This window comes from Cryptomeria japonica, chromosome 3, assembly GCF_030272615.1.
Source record: "Cryptomeria japonica chromosome 3, Sugi_1.0, whole genome shotgun sequence".
Taxonomy (NCBI): Eukaryota; Viridiplantae; Streptophyta; class Pinopsida; order Cupressales; family Cupressaceae; genus Cryptomeria; species Cryptomeria japonica.
This window is the reverse complement of record NC_081407.1, coordinates 993,707,097-993,733,873: the sequence shown is the minus strand read 5'-3', so window position 1 is coordinate 993,733,873 and position 26,777 is coordinate 993,707,097. Positions and strand designations below refer to the sequence as shown.

General features: G+C 36.6%; 1 protein-coding gene across 9 annotated transcripts; it reads right to left on the bottom strand.

Moving 5' to 3' along the window:
• Positions 1 to 497: 497 nt before the first annotated feature.
• On the bottom strand, positions 498 to 26,500 carry LOC131036757 (chromatin modification-related protein eaf-1). 9 transcript variants are annotated; one of them, XR_009104138.2, is made up of 9 exons: positions 26,220 to 26,500; positions 24,874 to 25,100; positions 24,577 to 24,792; positions 20,281 to 24,501; positions 19,971 to 20,173; positions 19,124 to 19,212; positions 18,963 to 19,013; positions 9,351 to 9,488; positions 4,808 to 5,414 (listed from the first exon to the last, which is right to left on the bottom strand). XR_009104138.2 is itself a non-coding variant. In XM_057968735.2 (7 exons), exons 3-7 carry the CDS (start codon positions 25,078 to 25,080, stop codon positions 19,131 to 19,133), a joined length of 4,929 nt encoding a protein of 1,642 aa, XP_057824718.1. In that variant the 5' UTR covers positions 25,081 to 25,100; positions 25,289 to 25,358; positions 26,220 to 26,500; the 3' UTR covers positions 18,639 to 19,130. The 9 variants fall into 9 exon arrangements, 4 of the variants coding, with proteins under 4 accessions (XP_057824718.1, XP_057824719.1, XP_057824720.1 ...); XR_009104134.2 differs by lacking the exon at positions 9,351 to 9,488 and adding an exon at positions 498 to 888 and having other exon boundaries at positions 5,293 to 5,414; positions 18,963 to 19,212; positions 26,220 to 26,499; XR_009104136.2 differs by lacking the exon at positions 9,351 to 9,488.
• Between the last annotated feature and the right edge of the window lie 277 nt (positions 26,501 to 26,777).

Sequence of the window (26,777 nt, the reverse complement as noted above, 5' to 3'; positions counted from 1 at the left end):
TGAAAGCAAAATAACAGATGGCTTTTGAAGTGAAACCCCTGCAATTAAAGGTCTAAGGGTAAATTACTACAATGAATCAATACCCACGGATGAAATACATTCAAGCACCTAACCCATGAAAGGATGCTTCAGTGACCGAACAACTACCTGCATTACATCTAGTTAAATCCTCATATGGTCATGTATTCATAATTTCTTTCGATGGGCCCTAGGGTTGTCACAGGGAATTTAATGCTGGAACTGATGAAGAGATCTAATACCACAAAGGGATGAAATTTGAAATTCTTTAATTATTAATCTATATATAATCAGAGAAGTTGGTTAATATCATGATGGACAGGTTACGTCAAGCAATCATCAATCGCTTCGTGATTAGAAACCGAAAAAACAAAAACAAAAAGAAAGAAAAAGAAACAACCACTGGGCAATCAAATTATATACAAGTATAAAAAATGAAACCATTGCCAATGCACAGCATCCAAACCACATCAAAAACTCTCTGCTCTTCCTGACTCTTCATCGTTATTCATCCTCACAAATCTATATTATGGATACAGGATAAATCTAGTCTTCATATATAGCTATTAATTCATTTAACCAAAGAATCATCGAGCTACTACATCATCGACTAATAGAAGAGAATTTATCTTCCTATTGACTCGTTGTTTTAGAGTGTTCTATTAATCCTAGGATAAGGGTTCAGAGAAATGTAGAAAACACTATTCTTTTTGAAGATTTAAAATATAAAGCAGTCTTGATGAAATCGATAATCATCTTCCAAAATAATTGCTTAAGTTGATGAACCAAAGGTATCAAAGCCATCATACTTACTAGTCCACTGCAGGCCTGAATCTCTATTTTGCCAAGGAAACAGTATTGTTTGAAGTCCTATCATATTAACCAAGGTGTATTAGAGCCTGTTTGCTTATATAAAAAAAATTCAAAGCAGCAGACGTAGCCACCATACATTAAGTACAACAAAAGTAATCTAACCCTCCAAAAGTTGAGAATACCGACTCTGAAATTATATTAGGTGTGTTTGTTGACTGGCATGTTAGGGAAAACTTAGCATGTGCATAAGAGAGTCTTGCATGATGACTTTCATAGCTGCTCAATACACACTGTGTAAACCTTAATTCTCTTCTAAAGATTATAACTTGATAAGACTGCACTTTTATGCAACTTAAAAATTGTCATATGTACACATCATAAATCCTCGAGTACATACACTTCAGTGTGTCAACATAGAAAAGGGAATTGAAATGAACACAATTGTCTTCTATACAATATTGACATCTACACACTGACAGTGCATTTATATACATGTTCTATCATGCAGACACTTATCTCCAGTTTAAAAGAAAGCAAAAGTACAACCAAATATTCGCAAGAACTTGGCATGCATAGCACTTACCAAAATCTTGCAAAACAGCTGCTGGAGCTCTCACCAAATACAAATTTGTATTTTTCAAGAGAGAGACGGTGTTTTGGAAAGTTTTACCAAGTTTTTATGAATACTAGCCAAGTTTTTTCCAAGTTCACCAAATTAAGTATTTCTTAATTTGCTCAGTTATTGCCAAGTCAAAGTCAATTAGACCTGTTAATCGCTGCCCTGTTTTGCAGAATTTGAGTTTTCAAAATATGCCTATAATCCAACAATTTTGGCATTCTTGTTAAAATGTCACAAAGGGACCTCGAAATTGTCTCTATTAACAGAAAATCCTGGACACAAATTTTACAAGTTTAACTTTCTATAGATCTCCAACACGAGCACTATTCTGAAAGCTAAATGAGACACTATTATGGCAAACTCTATAGACTGGGGTCTTATTGAATTTCCCCAGTTATCAATAACAAGCTTTAACAAGCTCTAACATATAGATTGCCCTTGGAACAAAGAATGGAGAAAGTAATGGGGGAAATAATTAACAAAAGACTTTCCATAAACCATGTCAAAAAAAATTTCTAGAAGTGAGAGGCTCGCATAAAAAGGCATATCAAATTTTTAGATTATACTTCCTTCTAGAATACTCTGTACCAATGGGGTAACAAGCTCTAACATATAGATTGCCCTTGGAACAAAGAATGGAGAAAGTAATGGGGGAAATAATTAACAAAAGACTTTCCATAAACCATGTCAAAAAAAATTTCTAGAAGCGAGAGGCTCGCATAAAAAGGCATATCAAATTTTTAGATTATACTTCCTTCTAGAATACTCTGTACCAATGGGGTAGCAAGCGTCTCGCATAAAAAGGCATATAAAATTTTAAGATTATTTTTCTTTCTAGAGTATTCTGTACCAATGGGGTTGGTTCTGTAGTTTCTAGAGTGTAAATTGTCAAGTTTGATGTTCAATTAATATTTATGAAATTTTGGTATTCAAATTTAATTAAACTTTCTTTGTATGTAACAGTGCTTGATGGTTACACGGTTTCTCATCATACCATAGAAGTTATCATCTAGATGTTAAATGCACGTTCTATGTTAGTTTTGATGACTGAACATTATTTTTATGTAATCATTTAGTTCTTTTTCTATATATAAAATTTTCTCTATTTTAATTGCTGATTGTTTTCTGAGGAATACCTTCCAAGCAAGGGTAAGTTGTTCCCTTCAGCCATACCTAATTACTGGCTCCAGTGGACCCAAGGCAAGGGTAAGTTGTTCTCTTCAGCCATACCTAATTACTGGCTCCAGTGGATCCAAGGCACTAGAGCCAACTAGTCCCCAAATGAACGACAACATGCTCTGATATCCATTGAACTTAAACATCACCATAACCTCAAAGACTAAAATAGACAATATTAGTTGATTAAATGTAAAGGCTGCATAAATTATGCAATCACCATACTGTTAATAATAGTTATCTTTTAGCTGTCAAATGCATGCTCTGTTTACTTGTGATGACCATACTGTATTTTCAACGTAAACATTTAGAGCTCCATTTCTGTTTGTTAAAATTTTCTCTACTTTGATTCCTGATTGTTTTCCAAAAACTATCTTGCAAGTAAGGATAAGTTGTTCTCTTCAGCTACACCTGATTACTGACTTCTATGGCTTCAAACTTGAATCGCTTACCCATTCAAGCCACTAGAACCAAAAGTCCCCTAAAAATTGACTCAATGGCAGACAATCTGCTCTGATATACATTTAACTTCATCATCACATTAACCTAACACACTGAATAATCAATATTAATCGAAAAAATTTATGGGCTGCATGTCTCCTTGTTTACAAAATTCTGAACCATCGCTCATTATGAGTAAGTCTTGGCCTCCAGACCTTGCCTTCATCAGCCCCTTCCTCTTTGGTGAGAGTCGTTACTTTCACTTATTTACAATGTTCAGATACAAAAGATTATCATTTTGACATCTTCATAGTTAACACCACCTTTGGTTAAACTCTATTAGCTAAACTTTTAACGGTTGTCCTTCTATTGACTTAAACTTTTCTTTATTCTCTCTAATATTTTCCAACTGGCTGTACCTTCAATTACCATTCTATTTTTTATGAAGTTTTAACTAAAAGCTTCTTTCTTCTTTGTTTCAATGTTTGAAAACCATGCACAAATATCAAGACGGGAATATCTTTCACCTTTTACTTATCATATCAATCTTACTTCTTCAGCTATAGATATATAAATGGCAAATGAATCTGTATTTGACTCTGACCATATGTCATGTTCTAACTGAGAGGATTAAAGTTCAAGTACTAATCATGGAGGACATCTTGCAATGCCTTAAAACAAACGTGGATCAAATCCCACAAAAATTTAAAATATAAGGAATAATGTTATCCATTGAAAAACTGTGTCAAAGTTAAACTTCATAACATAATTCAAAGGAAATTCAGACGTAAATCCAAAATATAAATCAACATCTGTATGTAGGCATTGAATGGTATATGTTGAATGGGCCGTAAATAAATTATGTGAATCATACAGGACATGCCAGCCTAGAAAAGGAGAAAATTGTATCATCATATGGTTGAAACGGCTGCATAAATCATAGTTGATGTCTTCATGAAAGTACATGATGTTATCTAAAAAAAATAAGTCTAAGAAAAGATTTGTTTGAAACAGAACAAGATGGGCACACTGCTGCTATTCAAATGAATGTTTTTGGATACCCTAAAGCAAAACAATGGGAAAGGAAAATGCTACCACCTCAGTGCAAAGGCATTTCCTTGTATTTTTTATTTTGTTAAATGGTCTACCAAAACAGTGCTTTCATTTAGGCCAAAAAAACAAAGAAATTAAAACTCAGATGAGTGATGGTTTCATTACTAACGAGAAATCTGCAAGTACAATCCTTGTTTATTATATAAGGTTTTCTATCAACTTACGAAAAACATTGCTATTCTCTGTTAAACGACCATGTTGATCTAAGATAAGAATAACCAATCAGCATGTGCTTCTTTTGTTCCCAAAATGCATGGGAATCAATTATGCCCCAGTAATTTTAACAGTCTTTCTTTTGACATAGGCATAACAACTAGTGTTTGTTGTTTTCACCGGCTAGGTTTTGGTGTTTGTTATCTTCACAGGATGGCTTGTATCTTTTCAGTTGTTTATTATATAAATTGAATATATGTTCACAATGTAAATGTTGGAAAATGATTCTTCATGGAAAATAAGCCAATTTTAAATGTGATCTACAGGGTAGATTTGCTAGCATATACAAGATAAGGGAAAAAATAAGTACAAGGAATTCCAACCAATCAAAATCAATGGCTGTAGCTGTTTCTCATCAAGAGAATTTCAATGCCCTACCACCCATATAAAATCCTGGGAAAACTCGGCAGAGTAGGCTGTCAAAAAAATAAACAGGATACATTTACTATGGAAGGGCTCATCCATCTAACAGTTTCTCGTCAATTATGCTCTTGTCAAGACATCCAATGGTCATCTTGCACTCAGGGCAGCAGTGTTCTTGCTTCTACAAATAAGCCATCTTACAGGCAGATGGTGACTATGATAAAAATCTATGTAACTGTTTCTTGATGGAGAAAGCGAAATATTTTCGTAAAATCTATAGTTGGGTATAATTAAAAGTAGACATTTCTATGGTAAGAGAGGCAACAATGCATGGCCAACAACCTTCTTAGGTACATGAAACTTAGAAGTTGAAGATAAAAAGTAATTCAGACACATTCACCTGAGGTAATAAATATTTTAATCAAAATCGAAAGGAGAAAAGAGCTTCAACATATAATCTCTTTCGATATTGCTGCAAAACTATGTCATTAGTGGAAATGTGCAAGAATCAGTAATTGAAGTTATCATGAGGAGACCTGTTAATCTGAAGGCAGAAGAAGGCCCCAAAACACTATAATCTTCCCCTCCGATTGTGTGAAGGCACCAACTGCAACCATTCTTGCCTGAGCAGCTCCTTTCGTCGCCAACCTTACACGATCTATGACAATATGTAGTCAAACAAACAAAAATCACTCATACAGGAGAAAATTGATCCCACCATGTTTGAATAAAAACTTTCTCATAGGAATCTATGACATCCAATTATGATGCCAATATTTCAAGGTTCATAATCCGACACCGATAAATGACAAACATAACTGGGTTTCTACAAGTCATTAATGATGAATCAAAGACCATAGGATTTGTGAAAGCGGCTATCCTAGTGATGGATTAAATGAATACCAGTTAAATAAAATTTAAGATGCATTTATAAATAAAATACATATTCCACTATGTGTTTATGTCAAATTGATGGCCATTTAGCTAATAACAACTTGTCTCACAAGTTTAAATGAATGTTCTCGTCAGCTGGCAACATAAAGAAGGAAACAGCCATTCCACTTAGGAGTGCACTGCTAGAAAGGGTAGTGTTTCAAACAAAAAGTGGTTGTTCTTTCGCAGCGCAATCTAAGCTTAATGATATATATTGTATGATATAGATGCTAACTGTAAAATATTCATATTGACAATATGTAGAGCTATTCAGATTATTGTGCAGACTAAGTATGAAGACATCAAAGCTTCTGTTTTGCCTGCTAACCGAAGACAAAAAACCATCACAGGTATGGGCAATAAAAGCTTGGAATGGGGGAATAGTGCCCAAAACATAGAACTCAAATGTCTTAAGAGGCACAAACTCAAATATATGATATCATGTTTGATCCCACAAGCATCAGCTGTAGTCCCTCTCATCCTTGGGCCTTTTTTACTTATATGGTTTTCATGAATTTAGTAGCATGGTTAAATTACAGAATCAGTTTTTCTACTCACAAATACTAGATTCAATTTAGAACTTAGTGAACACTCATAACAAAAATTTGTAAAATGAACTTGAACAGCTAAATTCCTAGGAAATGGTTCTGAACTTCTGGCATTTGGCATCTAGTATGACCAAAAATATTGCACATACCTTCTAGGTGGCATGTCCATTGCAACGGGAATAGCAGGGTTGCTTTGTGTGTTTCAAGTATTAGGCTAACCATTACAGTATACAAGACAATTCATGTATCCAGAAGCTAAGCCATAACATGTTCAACTAACTATAGTCTATTATTACAATAGTTTTTTATCTTCCCCACATGAACAGCAACCATCTTCACTTAATAATCCAGTTTTGGGAAGAGGATTAGGTTTATTCAAAACCATCAAAGGCACTATATGTTAATCAGTTTCACTTCAAAAAGCAAGATTTGATCTTCCTATCGTCAATGATGCTCATTTGAAAATCTAGGTGTAAGATGTCTAGACTATCTTCCACTAAGTTTATTCTTGAACTATGTAATTCTCAAGCAAGCATTCAAAAATATTAAAAAGGATGAAGATCTTGAATGTCAGATACTAGGGGGGCAGATTTACTATGGCTAAACCTCAATCATGCTCATTTGAAAATCTAGGCGTAAGATGTCTAGAATATCTTCCACTAAGTTTATTCTTGAACAATATAATTCTCAAGCAAGCATTCAAAAATATTAAAGGATGAAGATCTTGAATGTCAGATGCTAGGGGTGCAGATTTACTATGGCTGAACCTCAATTCCACTATACTCCCTTAATAATATGAAATGCATTAGGTTTCAAGCCAAAATAGATATAACATTTTGTTTCCTCAAATGTAAGTTATACCTTGTATTGTGAAAGGTTATTACAAATTTTGCAATTTCCATTGCTGTTCAATTTTGTACTGATTATTTTCACAAGCAATTACATATTGCTGAATTCCTCGGCCCTCTCTAACCTTTTTAACAGTAATATGGTGCCTCTTCATCAAACAACTTGTCCACGCAAATTCTCATTTGTATACTACTCTCTTCGTTCTTGTTAGAAGCAAATTAATAAGCCTGTTCAACAGGATATTTTGTGGAAGTCTGTGTTGCCACATAAACCACACCATGTGCAGTTAACCACAAATTAGCCAAGTACTCTAACCTAAGGTGGAAAAACTCTGCTTTTAAACTAGTCCCAATCACACCAATGCTATGGAAGGACCCATTCTTAAATGAGTTGCTCAGGTCAAATACATGTCAACATGGACCTTCACACACCTAAAGATCAAAATCCATACATTCTTTTGAATTTAAAGCCAAGGTACGTGCCATTATCTATTAAATGGCATCTACGGTTTGTGTCTCATTCAGTGACCCGATCAGATCCCAAGGCCCAAGTGGCTGTCACAACAGTCATTTAATAACAGACATATCACTAGTGTTTTCTTTACAGTCACATCACCAATTACCTACACTTTCCCAAGCTCCTATCTTAAAAGATAGCTCCCAATCAATGATCAACTACAAATCAACAAGGACCATCACTTACCTAAGATCCAATGCCCTATGTTCTTTTAAAGTTTACGCCAAGGAACACTTCATAATCTAGTAACTGGCACATATAAGCATGAGTTAGGTTTTGTTTTTTTGTTTAGACCGTGGAACACTTCATTATCTATTGACAGGTGTGCATTACTTGTTTCTTATTTACTAGCCCAAACAGATCACCCTCTACATCATTTAAATATTAAGTCACATACAGTTCTGACTGTGACCATTCATACCCACTGGAATTTGCTTTTCAGTCACATCACCGACTACCTACTTCTTCCTAACATACATCCTTATGAGAGATAGCTCCCAAATAGTTATATTTGTTATTAGTCCCATATCCCCACTTCAATCATGTTCAATCATTTGGCTTTATGACCAAACAGACAGGTCCAGTTTCGAAACATTCAAAATAACTATACATGGTAGCTACCTAAAAACTAGGCCAACATAAAAAATGCCCACATTGACATTACCCACTGCTGCACTTCAAAAATGTTAGATAAACATATAAATTTTGTTGTAGTGCCACAACAAATGATTTTTCATGGTATATTCAAAAAACTGCTGTTGTTTTACACAAAATCTTAAAAGTACTATCCAAAAGTTTTTATAACTAAATTTCAATTCTAGGAAACCTTTGACCTAGTTTATGTATGATCTGATACTGTTTTGAGCCTTTTCTCCCAAGGCCCCACCTTATGATGTCCCCATGGGCAGTCCCCACAAATTGCTCATTCATTGATTATAAATTTATTTTGTATTATCTTAAATGTTTTCTGGCAATTCCCATACAATTGATATTTATAAAAAGGCAGGGCAAGCAGCAATCTATCTTTGTGTAAAATCTATCTTTAAAAATGTAAGCACAAGTATTTATTAGAATTACAAGGTACCTAATAACGTCAGTAAGGATACAAGTGCAACAAAGCTATTGCAGATTTGAAATCTTAGCACATCTAAGAATGTGTTTGCATAAATTATCAGGTAGTAGGGATTTTAGTTGAGAAAACTATCTTGGAATTGTCTGCCCAATAAATTAAACAGGGTTAATTTGTAAATCATTATCATCTGCAAATTACCCATGAGCTTGTTACAAGGAAATAGCTTCAAGACATTCAGCTGCAGAAAGAATATTCTAGCAACAACAGAAAAGATTTGAAATCGCTATTTCTCAAATCATAATATTCACAGATGTAATCGAATAAGTTAATAACTGTGAAGTATTGAGAGATTGGATTTGAACAAAGCTCGATAAGTTGGCTCAATATGCATACTCTCTTTAATATTTAGAAATTATCTCTGTTTTTCTGTACCTTACCCTACAATTGTAAGACTGGGTTTATCCTGGAAAGAAAGTGGCAAGGTTTTAGGGAAGCCCTGTTGTTGATATTGAAAAACTAATTAAATCTATGACTTGACAAGCTCAATGAATTTTCAGTTATCAGACTCTTTTATCTCTCAATCCAGTTAAGTCGTTAGGAAATAGGACACTTATCCTGTGAATGATTCTAAAAACCAAAACATGTTCTAAACTTTAGTTACCCACTTTATGCTTACCGAGTTTCTCTATTAACAGATGAAAAGCTCAAGAGTCTAGAGGGCTCTTCATGTCGAAAATGCTTGTGAGGGAACATGATTGTATAAGCTGGGTTATGAATCATGATATAAGCAACCATAACAAGCTACGTTCCTCACCTGATAACAACAATGATACCAACAATTATGCTGCTAGCACAACTATTGCATTTTAAAGCCATTGCTACTATATACTTATATTTTAAATCATAAGATAGTTTTTCAAATAAATAAATCAGAGTTATACTTGAATACCTCACAATCAGAGATTCCTGTTTCTGTGGGCCATGGATAAATAATTGTGGCTTCTAAACAAATCCTATAAATCATGGCAAATAGAACAGACACTAAATTTTGTGTTTGTCTGATGTTAATGCCATGGCTGATATGATTATACTAATGGTCTGTGGAAGATAGGGCTGTTGGGAAAATAGGGTTATTAATTAATAATAATTTAATATGATGTAATCTAACTTAATGTCTTTCCCAACATGTTAATATGAAGAGACCATAATGGATATAATTCACAAATAACAGCTCAAACTGAGACAAACACTTTCTACACAAATCTCATAATGCCGAATGGACTGTTGACAGTTTGCTAAAGGTTACATCTGCAGTTGAGAAGTTGATGGTGATCGTCTTGAAGTGTCAAGACAGACATATAAGTCCATGGTCAATATGCTTTTTGGGCCACCAAAAGATTACCCTCAGTGACCATATTGTATTATTTTAAAAATTCTAACAAAAAATCACTAAGCACCAACACTTGTCAGAAGATATCTAAAATACTCACGAAGAATCCTATGCGTACATTCTATCAATGAAACCACATAGGCAAGTAAGAGAACTTGATATATTGATTTAAAAAGTACTATTTTTTGAAATTTTCCTCAGTGTGATCTGAAAATATGCTAGCTATGGCCAAAGGAAAAAAAAATCAGTGAGCATGGCTGAAAGTTTTAAGCCAACAAAACTCAAAACGAACAAAATTTGGAGATCGGGGATAATGTTCCTTTGATTTTTTGTTTCATCATTCCCAAATTTGAGTATGTGTCCTCCTTGAGGACAAAGGATACTTTACAACATATTTAGTACCTAAGATTAAAAATTGAAACATCGATTTTCAACTGCACTTTTCAACCTAGGTCAAATGATGAAGGGGTTTTAATCCTTATATAAGCAACAAGTGAGGTTGATAATGATGCTTTCATTAAAATTTTACTTAGATATTTTTATAGGAATCTTTTGACTGTATAGTCACAATGAAAGTTACACATGAAACATCAAAGAGATTTATTCCCCAAATATTAACTTTGCAAAACCTTTACGTAAGGATAATGATTCTGAAAGCCCTCTATAATTCACCAAATTTTGATAAGTTTGTTACCAATTGGGTAGAGGATTAGATGTATCTGGGACCGAAATCGAAGCAATTATAGCAATCGGTTTTAGTTGGCCCTAGGCATTGTTCACGACAATAACAGTATCTTCTACATTTGTTTTCTTTTATTTATCATAACTCGAAAAACAAAGACATGACAGAGGACCATTTAGACAGACAAGAAGCAAACTCAATTTCGAATATCCCTAGCATAAGGTCCACTGCATACATGTGAATTTAAGTGCTGACATGCAATGACATTTCTGCTTACTAGCCATTATTTTTTTATCCAGTTCAATCGAGGCGTCAAAGTGCAAAGTCATATTTGTTTCCTGGAGTAACTTCTAAAACTTGACCTTTTAACTTTGAAACATTGTTCCACAGTCGTTGGGGACAGGGCAACGGGGGAATGCAGTGATGGGCTTCGGGGATGGGGTGACAAAGGGAAAAAGTTTCGGGGACGGGGGGACTTGGGCCTAGAGGGGGGAAACGTGTTTCCGTAGAACACTGCTTTGAAAACACCATAGATTTCCAGCCCATCTTAAATGAGAAAGAGAGAAGGCAATTAAGGCATTTTTTGCATTGTTGCATCTTCTGACTTTCATTAAACAAGAAAATAATTTTGGTGCACATTTTAGTTTGTGAATGTCTGGAAGCATTTATCCTTACTCGAACATGGACGACATTTTAAGTATTCCAGTTGTATGAAAACAATGTTAACCAAGCAGGATTATTTCAAAACTGCATTTATGTTATTTGCATTTGTTTATACACCCATCTGGTAACACAGGGTCAATCTATATTACTTGTCGCATTTTATATGGGCTGTTTAAAATGCTAGAGGGTTGCATGCATTTTCAAAGTAGAATATTTTTCTCACCAGGTTTGCTGAGTTTCTATTTTAATCAACCAGATCAACAAAAATTATGGTAGGCTTTGACGAGTACAAGAAACATGCCATTAGGAACAAAAATGATTTTATTATATCTCCTTTCAGGCAGTTTCTTGGGAATTTAAAAAGATAGTTCTCCACAACATATATTTTATAGCATGTAAGAGAGTACACATTTCTTGGATGGATATTTTTGAAGGCCATTTTTTACAGGATGGCAGGGGACATCTATTTAAAAAAGAGGGAGAATTTTAAAATATAGAAAAAAAATTCATTCATGTGATAACATTGATAAGGCTGATAGTCAGCTTCAAATGCACATGTAATTGAAAGACCTTCCTCAGGAGTATATTACCACATTAGTTGTAATGTAAAGAAATGGTCAACATTTTTTCTGTTACCATTTAAAATTATATACACAATCTTTCCCTTTGAAATAATGCAAACTGGTTAAGAGACCCATTTGAAAGCTTTTCATTTTTTTATTTTGAAACAGAAAAGCTTGGAGAAAAATCTCAATATTTTTACAGTTTCCACTTTTTTTCCTCAAACAAATTTCACACTCAGTTGAATATCGCCAAATCTGCAACTGGATAAACTGCCAAATGGAAGGTAGCTTAACTTTATGATACTTTCCCAATAACCCTGAATATCTGGGTAATAAAATTTTGTGATCTCTTAGAAAGTTGATTGCTCTGTTATGTTCCATGCAGTCCTGATTAGATTGGCAAGGTCCTTGTCATGAGTTAGTCAAATATAACAACTTAGTTTTAGCTATAGCTATTGAGCCTGATTTCCACCAAGGCTTACTATAAATCAAAGGCATGTCTCCCTGACAAGCTTGGTGATGGATCATATTCTATTAAGCATCCCAGAGTTTATTTTTAAAAAGCTCATAAAACTTGTCCCATTTGATCTGAACAGGCTTCAGCATTATGATACAGCAAACAATGCATAAATGCCCACATTTGTCCTGTCTGCTTTGCATCATATGTCTATACTGGTATGGTTGCTCTCTGATGTTACCAGAAATCAAAAGTTCTCCACTGCAGTGGTAATAGAGGCTGTGAAGCTAAAGTATTTAATGAACTTATGTGAATAGAAATAAAAGTTGAATATTGATGGAAACCAGCCCCTGGATATTAAAAAATTACGCTTACTCTTCTCCATCATCCCCTACTAGGACCAGTTGGCAGTTAGGAAAGTAGATTTAAAAAACACAATATCAATATTAGATAAAAATAAAGTTATTAAAAATTGTGCAAGCTGGTTTTGAAAGTTTTAAATCAAATTCCAGAAGTTGTGTTTGCAGGGCTGTATGATTGGTACTGAACTTCTGGAGACAACTGCATAATGCTTTCTAATGGGAAGCTATCTTAATGTTAAACTTTCTAGGTTCTGTGAAGTTTTTAATCCTAGCATCTATTTTAATACCATGTACACCACCTGAAAATATATTAGCAGTATAAGAGTATCAAAGAAATAAAGGAAACTGCCAATAAAACAGAATGATATACATAGTAAACAACTAATACAGTAAAACTGCAAAACTTAATTAAAAAAATTAAGTATTTTATGTGCTGGGCAATTGCCCATACCCAGGATGGTTGGGGAACATTTGGACGTCCCCTGGCCAAATTTACCCAGCCATTTCCAGTGCATAATTGGAATACCTGAAATGTTTTGTGGGATTTTGAAAATTCTGAAACGGAGCGGTGACATTTCCTAGAAATCCCTGCATCCCCAAAACATAGCCCATTGGGGATATGTCAAATTTTACAGGGAATGCGTCCCCAGGGTACATTTATAGGCATTAAACATGTCTCTAAATTATTTTCTTAGACCATAAAAACTTAATAAAGGCATGTAAAAAGAACAGTAAAGCTTTTAACACTTGTCATGAGACAAGAAGGAATTTACAAGAAGTTTCATAATAAGGCAAGCAGTCAACATGTAGACTAAACTCTATATCTAACGATGTCTGACCTAATAAGCAAATGGGTAACTTTGAAGGAGTTAAGCGACTTCTAAATACTTAGAGTGAATTACTAATGATTCTACACCAATCTGATAGGAAGAAGGGATCACATTAGAAAATGATTTCTCTAAAATAAATAAAGAAATATTATATTCCATAACTCATTCTCTGTAACATGCAATAGACAGCTCTATATCCTCTCTTTCTATTCCTGTCCGTCTGCCCATCTGTCAAGTTCATCAATGGGTAACAATACAGGTAAACAAAAGATTATACACACAAGTTTTTACCTATGTTACCCCGCGTTTCCAGAACGGGGACGGCAGGGGATGGCGGGACGAGTTTCCGGGACGGCAATTTTTTTTGCCGATTTTGGGGACAGCAGGGGATCGCAGGACAAGTTTCCAGGACAGCAAATTTTTTTACCAATTTTGGGGACAGCAGGGGGGCGGCTATATAAAATATAGGGAAAATTTAAAATATATAAGGAAATTTTAAATGTTCATATGAAAAATAGATAAAGCATGTATACATACATAATATTCATATGAAAACATGGATAAAGCAGGTATACGTACATTATAAAACCTTAACATACCACATTTGTGTTCAAAATTCATTGTCAATACTCAATATGCATTCATAACTGAAAATGCATTGTCTATATGCCAATGCTTGTTTGCATGTAGCTCATTGTTTCTTTCTAGTTGAAGGATATTTTGAGAGTCTTCCATTTCTATTATGACCTGCAACCACTTTTTTACACACTACCGAGTTCCACTTTTTTATGTACTACCAAGTTCTAAGTGTTTGTGAAATTTATTACCAGGCTGCTGCTCATTATTTCTAAGTGCTTTTGGAAGTGATTCAGACATATTCACCCATCATATTAGTGAAAAAATTGAAAATCCAATTTTACAGACCTATAATAAAATTAAACAAGGTTTTTTTTAGCATTTGAATCTTTTTTTTTTTGAATGTGCTGGGGAAAGGGGGATGGCTGGCCATCCCCAGGACGGTTAGGGGACAGGGGGGACGTCCTCTTTGAGAATCACTGCCGTCCCAAGTTTCCCACAAATTTTGCAATTTTGGGGACGGCGGGTGTACGTCCCCTATATTAGAATATTTAATTATATTTTAGTCACCTATATTTAGTTCCTTGTTTAATGGTCATTTAGCTTTTAAGCTTTATTTAGCATTTAGCTTTTTCTTTTTAGTTAATTAGCTTTTAAGCTTTATTTAGCGTTTAGCTTTTTAGTAGTTCACTTTAAACGACTTGTTCTTAATTTAAAAGATCGTCTGGTAATCTCTATATATACGCTTGTATATTGTTGAATACATTATCTGATTATTGAATCATTCATTCAATTTATTTTTCATGGTATCAGAGCGGGTCGATGGGATTCTTTAAAGTTTGGCAATTTTTTTACTAAAAATTCATGGCCTTCTTTTTGGAATAGTTTCCAGATCTTTTTATTGTTTTTTTATAAAAAAAACGATTTTGTTTTTTTGAAGGCTTTTTGAGGGTTTTGAGGGTTTCTGGTTCATGGGCAAATTTCTTTGTGCTGGGCAGGCAGTTCATGTCTTTTTTATGGTTTTGGAGATTTTCGGGCCTGCAACCTGGAGGTTTTTTTTGCAGATTGAAAATTTACCTAGGGTTTCTGCAATTTTCGACTAGGGTTTTGACCCTTCAGTTCAAGTCGAAATTTTATTCTGATTGCAAATTCTTGGTGGGTTTTTCGAGACCCTAACTGGGAAGTCCCCAAAACGTCCCCAGTACGGGGATGGGGGATTTTAGCCTTGGGACGTGTCCCCGGGTTACATAGGGTTTTACTAAGGAACCAAACTTCTTTTGGTTTTCCCTACATCACACCCAAAAGGCAGAATAAATTCCCATCACAAAATCCAAAACAGATTCATCAGAATACACATAAATGCATGACTCCCAAACTACTTGAAAGATATGAGAACTAGCATGACACTTTTCAAACATCTAAGATTGGAATTTATATTGCATGCCTAATGCTCTTAATAATGTACTAACGTTGCAAAAAGCATTTAATATTAGTTAAATGTAAGAAGTTCGTTGAAATGAATGTCTTCCATTATTTACTTTCATTTGATTCAGTAATGAAATTTACCTTTTTAGATCTCAATGCCACAAACTCTCTATTGGTCTATGTGGCCCACCCACCCTAGGCATCTAAGCCGCATTCCAAGTCACTCCCAATGCTTAAAAAATTAAGGACTTGGTGTTGCAGAAAACAAAGTGATAAAACTGTGAAAATATTGTGCACCATGAAGGTTTGTACGATTTTGAAGGACTTAGCATTGCCCCTTAACCTTGCTAGGGTCTCCACCCACAAACCTCCACCTATTGCCGTCCCCAAATAGGCCCTTGAACCCCCCATCCGCAAAAACCATCCGCCCTCTCAAAACTCCATGGAGCATAGGAAATTCCAATGATTGAATTTCATCATTTCATCAACTTTCTCTCTATAAGGTTTTTAACTTATTCACTTTGGCCTTCAATTTTTTTCCTTGGGAGATCCTGTCTTCATTTGGCTATTTAGGATTAAACTTATATTATTATGTCTAAGATTTGGCTATTTATGTTTGCACTTTTATTCTTCTAGTGTACAAAAGATCGGGATGTCGTTTGGCAAAATATAAAATAGTATTAGTAATACATATATAGCACATAGTATATTAGCACAAGCTGCTACCTTGATTCTCTATCCCATTTCAAACAATTGATAAAACATCTGAACACATATATTAGGTCTTCTTATTGTTTTATCTTCTTGCTGGTACCTCTTTGGGCCTTGAGAAGAAAACTTTCTGCAAAATAATAATCGGTAAATCTTCACAAAAATTTAAAAAAATTGTAGGCCTATTCGCATCCATTTTTTGTTCTGTCAGCTCGTGTCCACCAGTTATCAGCACTTAAGGATATAATCAATGCAATTTATGTAATATATCTAAAAAACTTCTATAGGAAGTTTCCAATTTTCAAAAGGTACTTCTATGAGACATAGAGAGGTGATAGGAATCATCACCCAAAGTCTCATACCATTTGGAAATGCCTTAATATTTGTCTCAGAGATATACGCATTTCCAATATGAAAGGCAAGTATCAGGGGTCAGCTCCAAGTTTAACTTTGCCTGCTTACTTTTGCTTTCATTGGATATCAGTACTTTTGTTGGTCACTGATGGATATTAATATACCTTCTCTACTTTTCTAACAGTGGTCCTAGAACAGTAAGAAGCATAAGGTTCATCATTAATCCGTGTCTGATTGACTAGAGATTTCATGAAAGACAAGAACCATAAGAATAAAATATATTAAAGACCTTGTCAAAGTTTAACAAAGAGAGCACAAAATTATATATTAAAAACTAGAAGTAAAAAGAAAAATTAAAACATAAAAAAGAATAATAAAAATCAAAAAAAATCTCGATTACCAATCTGCAAATAAAAGAGTAATGTGTAAGTAAAATTCAAACATAATCCAAACAAATGCAGACCCCAATCTCAAAGCCACACTTTAAAAAAAATGATGAAAACAAAAACCGAGTAAAGCTTAAGAGGTCAAAGTGACACCTTCACCACACACTGCCTGCTAACATTTATAGGCATTTCTGACCCTCACCTCACAATGATGCTTAACTCACAAAATGTAATAGATACGCAAAACTCACACACCTCTGATGCCAGGCAATCTAACTCCTAACACCTAAATTACACATCCTTTTGACATACTGATAAATTGAATTTTATCAATATTATTCTAAGTTTCTTCAAGGTTCTCTTTGATAGTACTTGCACAATTTTGATTAATGTCAAACACTCAAACTATTGAATGATCAAGGAAGCATATGCAAATACATTATCAGTTGAGCTTGGCATCCTTGTGGATGATAATGTAAACTTAAGCTCTTTTAAATCAACAATGATTCTAGCATGTACCATACAATTCTATAGCATGTGCATTTTTAAAGCTTTGCAGCTACCACAGAATTTTGAGAACATAATCCAACCAATGGTAAAGCCCTGCTCAATGTCACATTGACAAGGACTATATACATTGAACTGATAGTTGGGACACCAAACACTTGAATCAGTAGTAGAAGAGCAAGAGAGTCATCAAGAGCTACTCCTTCCAATTAGCCACTGCAATCCCAGCAGCAATATCCCAAATAGCACATCGATAATATTACAAGTAATGGCCTTTGATATGTTTACCATAGAATAGTTTTCAAATGCCATGATCAGTATAAATGGAAAATTGCAACATAGAAAAAAAACAGATTCAATAACTCTTATTGAATATCTTTTTTCCAATACCCTGTCTTCATAAAACCCTCAACAATTACATGTCATTTCCACAAGCCTTGAAAAGTGAGCTGATATTTCAAATTGAGTCCTTGCCAATAAGCTCTCCTCACCAAAAGCTCTTAAATTCTCTCTATAAGCCTTCCCTAAGTGAAATAACTACATTGATTACACTATTGAATACTTGAACCGTGCTCTTGTCTGTTCTGACTATCCTTCTTCCTTGATTTTCAAAAACTTTACACAAACGTGGAACTAAAGAAGCATCAACAATTATTCTGAGCCAACTCAAAAAAACTCTATCTCATTATTAGCTATCACATAAAAGTAAAAAAGTGGAATTAATTTTCTAATACTTATCAAGTTATTCAAGGAACAGCTCCCTTAATCTTAATGGATTCAGAATCAAATAAACCATTGAACTCACTCTACTACCAAAATATACCCATGATTCTCAGAATCTCAGTGTCTTAAAGACAAAACAAATCAGTACAATCCAATAAAAGATAAATTCAATTCAAAGATATCATAATAAAAAGACGTTCAAAATAAAAGAGTATATCTGAATACATGCAAAAAGCTATGCTCTGAACCAGCAAAATTTCCCTTTCCTACAACATTTGCATACTCAACATATAGCTACAACATTCACAAAAATGAGTTTACTATATGGATCAAAATTATGGAAAACAGCTAAAAAGTTCACTGTAAATTTTGCCAAATTTTCTTCAAAATCCGCGCATTCACAGGGGAGGATATCTCCTCAAAACTCTCATATGAATTACAATCAAAACGATATTGGGATAACAAAAGTGTAGAATATAATGTCATGCATTGACCAGTAGCCAACAAAACAAGTAATAGAATTAACTTCAGTGAAGTCTACCATAATTAACACTCATTCCATTTTTATCTGCCACAACAGTTATGGTCTAAAAAAAACATAAGAAAATAAGCCTACTGCATAATCAAAAGTCTTTTTTTGAACGGGCTAAAGAACTCACAATGCTCATATCCTCAAAGCAACTTGAAACAGCAACTTTAGTTCAAAGGATCTGTTGCAGATGGACAAGAATCAGCCCTGTGAAGGTAAAGAATTACGCACTTACGGAGTTGCAACTGTCATAGAAATGAATAGCCACTTATAATCAACAGAGCCATTCACCACAAAATCAGCGCCTGCTCCCACGACTCTCAAAACTGGCCTTTTTTGTTTTATTTCCATTTTCCTGAGACGTTGGATCTTCCGTGGAGCTACATTTGCCCACACAAATCGTGTGAATTCAAATCTCATTCAAAGGAACAGGTACAAATGACGTAAACCAACACTATTTATCTAAAGGAAAACCATATTAGTAAATTCTTATTGCCATCTCTACATAGAGAATAGAATATTAACTTTAAAAACATGATTGCAAACCCACAAAGCTATTATACATTAACAAAAATTCAGAATTCTTTATTATAATCAATGGATTTGTTACAGCTAAAATTAATGTTTTTTGGCAAACTGAGAAACTAATCAGCAATGTGCCCATCCTGTACATACTAACAAACATTAAATATTTAAAAGTTCAAACTGATGTGACCTTACAGCCTTAACCCATTATTTATTTTATTAAGCACGAAAGTTGACTGTTAATAAATTGAATATTCAGTTTGATTCATTTTAATGCATCAAGAAAATGAAGATTGGCATCTCACTATACTGGACAGTAATATATAATACACTAATGATCAAAATTAGCAGTGTGATAAAAAAGAATATTTTGATAAAAATTTAATAAAAACTGTTGAAAATATCAATAATAAATATACTAGACGGTAATATATAACACACTAATGATCAAAATTAGGAGTGCGATAAAAAGAATATTTTGATAATAATTTAATAAACCCTGTTGAAAATATCAATAATACATATTCAATATTAAATAATAAATGTCCATGAAAGATATCACTATTAAACATTCATAATGCATATTACCAAAAAAGGGCAAAATTGCACTCACAGCTTTTGCCTTTTAGCACTATCTTGCTTTATGCTCAAAACCATATCCATAGCTGTCTTCTGATGCTCCCTTGTTTGTGTATGTTGCTCCAGTCCTTCTACAGTATAGCAATCAATTTGACAAATTCGACACCATCCTGTGCTGCCTGGCTTTCTCTTCCTTCCTAGATCCAAAGGCTCAACATCATTTGGCATTTGACCTTGCTGCTTCCAAAAATAACAAAAAATGTAGTTATTAGATAAGGAAAATGACCGACCAACATATAAAGCTCAACATATGATGCATCAAAGTATATTTTACAAACACCTACCTTCTTGAAAAATCCACTTTCACCAGGAAATCCCTGCATAGGAATGGTGCCACCGAAATTAGCAACCGGCTCACCCATCATCATAGGATTGGGCAATGCTCCAGGAGCACCTGGTGCTGGACCAGAGTGAAATGGAGGGAACCTGTTTCCAACACCCGGTGGAAGTTGTCCAGACTGAAATGCATTATGCATGGCTCCAGAATGAAAACCAAATGATTTATTTCTTTGCTCATCAAAACCAAGAGGGTCTCTATTCATGTCCTCTATTGGACGTGAAAGATGAGAAGGCCCTCCAACAGGTCCAAAACCCCCAGATGGACCTATATTTGGCCTGCCAGAAGGCATGCCCATGTAATCCTTCCCAGGACTCCTTGGTGGAGCAAGGGCATCAAATCGACTACGGCCAAATTCAGACCTGGGTCCCATAAAATCAGGCCTCATTCCACCTGACTCGGGTCTTCTACCCATCATTTCCTCATGTATCCCAGGAAGTCTTGGTCCATCTCCACTATCCGAGTTAAACATTGATGGCACACCACTACTTGTTGGAAATGAACCAATTGATTGATATGGAGGAAACAATCTTGATGGGCCTCCAGATGGACTTCCTGCTGAAGTAAATGGATATTTTGAAACAGAATCAGGCAAGAAACCATGGGGCCCACCTTCAAGAGGCCTTGATGTAGGAATAATTTGATCAAACTTTGATGAGGGTGCTGGCTGACCCTTCTGATGACGAATTAGAGGAAACATTTCATCTGGATTTGATGGAATCTGCGCATCGAACTGTCCAGGCTTGTACTTTCTGGAATTGTCTTGAAACTCTTTCCTGTCAGGAAACTGTCTGCTGGAATCATGCTGCATAGACCTGAAGCTACCTTCTTCTCCCATAATTGGAGGAAATGCAGGTGCCTGCATTCCCTCTATATGCCCCTTGTTAGTTGCTCCATTTGGTTTCATCATATTCGTCTGCTGACCTGACGGCTGGGTCATCGAAAACCTAGATCCTGCTAGCTGTTGTGGATCATTCTGTTTATTTTCAAAAGCCTCAGTCCTCCTATTTCCCAAAATGTCCATATGGTCCATTGGTTTTGAAAGAGGTGACTGCTGTAATGTTTGACCATATTGCAAGCTCCTGTCCATAAAACCTCTTGGACCTTCAAATGAGCTTAGATGATGAGACATGCTTGAGGATAAGCTCAATGGCAAACCAAGCATTGACTCTCCTTGTGAAGACCTAGGAGGGGCCATCTGTTGATGATGCAAATGAGAAGGTGATGGCATGTCAAAATTTTTAGGTGGAGCCTGTACCTGACCATGTCCCCTTGCAAAAGATGACATATTGCTCGGTTGATTTTGTGGAAGCAGAGACATAGAAGGCATGCCACTCTGCTTTGAAGACGAATGATGAAATTGATCAGGAATGCTGTGGAGCTGCCCTTGATATGGCAATTGCGGGAAATTTCTATCAGCATTTTGTGGCTGGCCTGAATATGGTAACTGTGCTCCTTGTGGTTGCCCTTGACGTGGTGGCTGAAACCTTTCATGCCCTTGGACTTGTGCTTGCATAGATATCTGATGCGCATCTCTTTCATTTTGAAGGGGCTGTTGCAAGGATCTCTCTTGCCCTTGCATTGGCCCTTGCTGAGGGGCTGATTGAGAGCTTCTATCCTGTCCAGAAACAGACCCTTGACGAAGAGGCTGTTGGAAGCTACGGTTTTGCCCTTGACGAGGAAGTTGCATCAGATTCCTGTCCTGTCCATGAGCTGGACCCTGACGAGGAGGTGGAGGTAAGTTCCTATCCTGTCCTTGGATAGAACCTTGACGGGAAGTATGCTGTGAGCTCTTGTCCTGTCCTTGAACTGGCCCTTGACGAGAACTTTGAACTTGAAATAAGTTCTTTTCCTGCCCCTGATTTAGTCCTTGTCGGAGAGGTGGTTGCAGGCTTTTATCTTGTCCTTGTGACACCTGTTGTAAAACATTCCCTTCTTGCCATTGCAGATTGTCTTGGGAAGAACGAGTACCTTGTCTTTTATCATCTACTCGTCGTGGCTCTTGAACTTTCTGAGTAACATTTTGAAGGAAATTTGTCTCTTGCACCTGGCGAGGATACTGTTGCATGTTTCCATCTTGACGATGACGAGCATGTTCCGAAATTGCATCTCTCATATGCCCAGTTGGCTCCTGTAAGTTTTTGTCTACACTCACCTCTGGTTTTTTTTCAGAGCTATCTTCAAGCACTTTCTTCTGAGAAACTGACTGCTGTAGATTAGGTTCATGCTTCTCAAATTGTAAATCTTTGGTTGACATTTGTTGTTGAGAAGAATCAGAAACCTCAGACTTAACAGGCTCTGATATAGAAAGATTTTTCTGTTCCACCTTTTCATTGGCCAGCTGTTGCTCACTGTGTTCAGATTTTTTATCAGACATCATAGTTTCAGCCTTGACAGTTTCTACAACATTTTTTTTCCCTGGGGCATCATTTACTTCATTCAATTGAACAGATTTTGTAGTCTGCAGACCATGCTCATTTTGCGAAGTTTTGGAAATTTTATCTTGTGTACTAATTTCTTGTGGTTTCTCCAATGCAGGAGATACCTTAGGGGCACCAGATGAGGTAGAAGTTTGGACACTACTTCTCATAGATTGTGTGGTAGCTGAACCAGACACAAGAGATTGTTGGCTGTTCAGACGAGGTAATGCAGATTGATGAACTGGGGGACGTTGATGAGGCATTTGTGGCCGCTGACCATGTCTTGGCAGGAATGCCTGGCTTGGTGGTGCATTTTGGTTAGGTATTGGAACTTGGTTGGGCGCAGCTTGTAATGCTTTGGTTGGACCACGAACAGTTTGACCATATGGTGAAGGATGAGGTCTTCCCTGTGATTGTGGAAAGGGCTGCTGTAATAACCCCTGGTTCTGGGTTAAGGGGGGCCTACTGCCCACCTGTTGAGGAGCATTCATATGTCCCACACTTTGTGAATAGGCTTGAGGAAATGACTGTGCTGGCTGAGGACCTGGTTGGAAGGGAGGTTGCATCTGAGAGGGTTGTGCTGTTGCTTGTTGGAAAGGAGGCTGCATTTGGGGTTGTTGAGTCTGAATTGGTTGAGTGAAAAATGGTGCCTGTTGCTGTTGCTGTTGCTGTTGAGGCAACTGATGATGCTGAGATGGAAATTGTTGATGCTGCTGCACAGGCCCATGGGGTGGCTGCTGGACCTGTGTAGGAATCTGCTGCTGTAACATTAGTTGCTGCTGTGGTGGTGGCTGGTGCACAATTTGTTGATGTTGTTGTTGATGTAGTTGAGCGTGCTGTTGTAGTTGTGGCTGCTGCTGTGGAAGTTGCTGAGTTAGCAGAGCCGGTTGCTGCTGCTGCATATGAGCAGGTTGCTGTGATGATGGAAGTTGTTGTTGCAATTGAGGCTGCTGTGATGATTGAAATTGCTGCTGCAAATTAATGGGATGTTGCTGGGTTTGTTGTGAAGGCTGTTGCTGAGATTGCACAGGCATTGGATGTTGCTGCATTGGTAGCTGTTGTGATTGATTAGGCATCAGTTGATGTAACTGGGGTTGCATTAATTGGTGTTGAGGTTGTACCTGCTGAGGCATAAGACCTGCTTGCCCTTGGCCCTGTTGATAAGGCTGAGAAGCATGTGCAGCTTGTGCTTGAGGCTGTAGTTGTGGATGGGCATGGGGCGGGGCCTGCAGCTGAGGCTGAGGCTGGGGCTGGGGCTGGGGCTGGGGCTGGGGATGGGGCTGATGATGATGCTGACTTTGTGGCTGGGGCTGGCCTTGTGGTTGCACCTGGGCCTGAAGCTGTGCCTGTGCTTGTGCCTGCACCTGAGCTTGCACCTGTGCCTGGGGTTGAACCTGCTGTTGCAGTTGAGCCTGGACTTGCTGCTGATACTGGTCATATTGTTGGTATTGTTGCTGATATTGGTCATACTGTGGATATTGCTGGTAGTACTGTTGATATTGTTGTTGATACCACTGGTCAGTAGCAGAAACTTGGGTAGCAGTTTGTGGCACAGCCATTCCCTGGTGTTGATCTTGCCCCGTGCCATATGGAGTAGGTTGAGAAACCGGAGCTTGTGTGACTTGGGCAGTTGTTTGTGCCGCATATTGTTGACCACCAGCTTGTACCACTTGATTCTGCTCAGGATGTGCTGCGGCAGATTGTGCCTGAGGAGCACTTTCTTGTTGTGGGACCTGACCCTGTGTTCCCTGCATGATGCATCATCAGACATGTTCAAGAATCAAGAATAACTATAAAAGAAAGCTTATTCTAGCATCACTTACAGGGCAATTCTGAGCATGCTCTTGTACTTGTCGATGAACAATCTGGGTGCCACATCTATTACAAACAACAGGGGATGAACCATATTGACAGCCATTCCCATGAGCAATGCTCTCAGAGAGAGGTCCTTGCCAAGTACAGCCGCTCTTATGATACAGGCAATGAACTGGTACACGGCCAATAGTATCAGCCAGGACTGGATTTGCCTCTTGCAATGCCTGTTTAGAATAATATTTATCACCATGGCATGAAGTAAGCAATAGAACATTATACCTTTAATGTGTTAAATAGATACATACCTTTGAATCTGTATCAGTGACCAAGTAACCATCATAAGGGCAGGCCCTAGTAGTACTCAACACATAAGTTAGGCAAGGCTTGCAGTAGAGATGTGTGCATTGGGTTTGTATAGCTTCATTAGGGTAAACTAGCTGCCGGCAAACCGGACAGAAATATTCTCCTGGGAGTGATTGAATATTAATGATACTCTCGTTGTCGAAACCCATGGCCTCCCTGGGAAAATCAACTGAAAAGTATATACATTATTAGCACCTTAAGTTAAAATGCAACCTGCGGCAGCCATTGGGAACAGAACAAAGAGATGTCAAAAGACCACTTACAATTTGCAAATCCATACAATTAAACTATTACGCTAAATTAATTTGCTGTCATCCCTTCTCTCGACATAACAAAGAGTATTTTATTCATACATACTCAACAGAAGAGTTGCTCTCTTTAACGCGAACACACATACTTTGTAGACTCGTCTTCCTGAGAATATATCCTTCTCGTGATAAAAGCCCGAGTGAAAACAACAAAAACCCGTAAGCCCATAATTTACAAAAATCCGTATTGATCATGGTACTGTCTGATGTCCCCAATAAATTATAAAATCAAAGAAGCCCAAAATACAAATTGCAAACATAATATGATAAAGTACGTGATTTCCCAAGAGCCTATAATGCAAACTACAAAAGTATCCATAAATGCACCCTTAACTATGTCAAACTTTCGTGGGCATAATGCAAAATGCCCGTTTGCTTGCATCTTATGATCTTGATACAGATTTTAGAACAGAACTTTGCTAATCCATCAATGCGGTGAGAACCTTAAATGAAATTTCACAAGAGCAAATACAGCGACTAGAAGTCAGCAAAAGTGTAGCCAAGAAAACAGGACCGCAAAACCTCTTTGTATTATGAAGCAACGGGTCAAAAAGAGTGCATAGAAAAAGAAACGTGTCACTCGCAATAGATCAACCAGACTCCCAATACACTACTAACGACCAACTAACAGATATAACGCGGTTACAAAAATAATTCTCTCTGGAAACAAGTGGTGAATTGAAAGACAAATGCAAAAACAGCTACCAGCTCCAGATACAGCGCATTTCTAGCAGGTAATGCGTATAAAACCTATATAGGATAAGTAAACACAAAATAATGACCCAAAACGAAATGCATAAATGCAAAAAGACAAAAACCCCATCACTTAACACCTAAACCCCAAACCCTGACTACTTCAGATCAGGCTTATTACAGTTGAGAAAATAAAATACTGGCACAGAATCGATTTCTTTCTTTCTATAAGACCACCGATTATATTAGAAAATGCGTTTGTATAAACCCTAGCGTATACTACATACCTGTGAAGAAAACACCGCCCAATATCAACTACAATGTGGGTGCACGTTGGTGCTGCTGCGGCTCACGTTTTCACAGCTGAAAGATTTCAGCCGACAGTGGTATTGCAGAGGCGCGGACTTGGAAGTTGCAAGGATGAGCTTCAAGATGAGAAATGACAAGAACCTCTAACGCCTTCATCGACTTATAAAACATTGATAAATAGATCATAAATATCAGCCAGCCGAATTTTCTTTTATTGTTACGTATCGTTTTAGGGCTTCTATCAAAACTGAGGGTTCGGAAACAAGCCCCTTGAAGCATTAAATATTAGGTTGGCCCGTCAGCGGATTGGGTTTTTCCTCGTCTTTTCGACCCGCGGTATATTTTGAGCGCACATTCTAGACCATTCACAAATACATGTCGCATTTACTATCCTTTGAACCCATCAAGAAAGTGAAAAACTAAAGTAGGGGAAGACCACCAATAGATAACGTAGTTCTAATAACCGTCACCTTATTATCATGTTGACTCCTCAATAGCTGTCATAGTTAAAACATCATTAATAAATTTGTTTTGTA

Coding starts and splice junctions, on each gene's coding strand:
- LOC131036757 (XM_057968735.2), bottom strand. CDS start 25,080: ATGGGTTTCGACAACGAGAGTATCATTAATATTCAATCACTCCCAGGA. Junction 24,793..24,873: donor TCACTGATACAGATTCAAAG/GTATGTATCTAT, acceptor TATTCTAAACAG/GCATTGCAAGAGGCAAATCC. Junction 24,502..24,576: donor AGCATGCTCAGAATTGCCCT/GTAAGTGATGCT, acceptor TGCATCATGCAG/GGAACACAGGGTCAGGTCCC.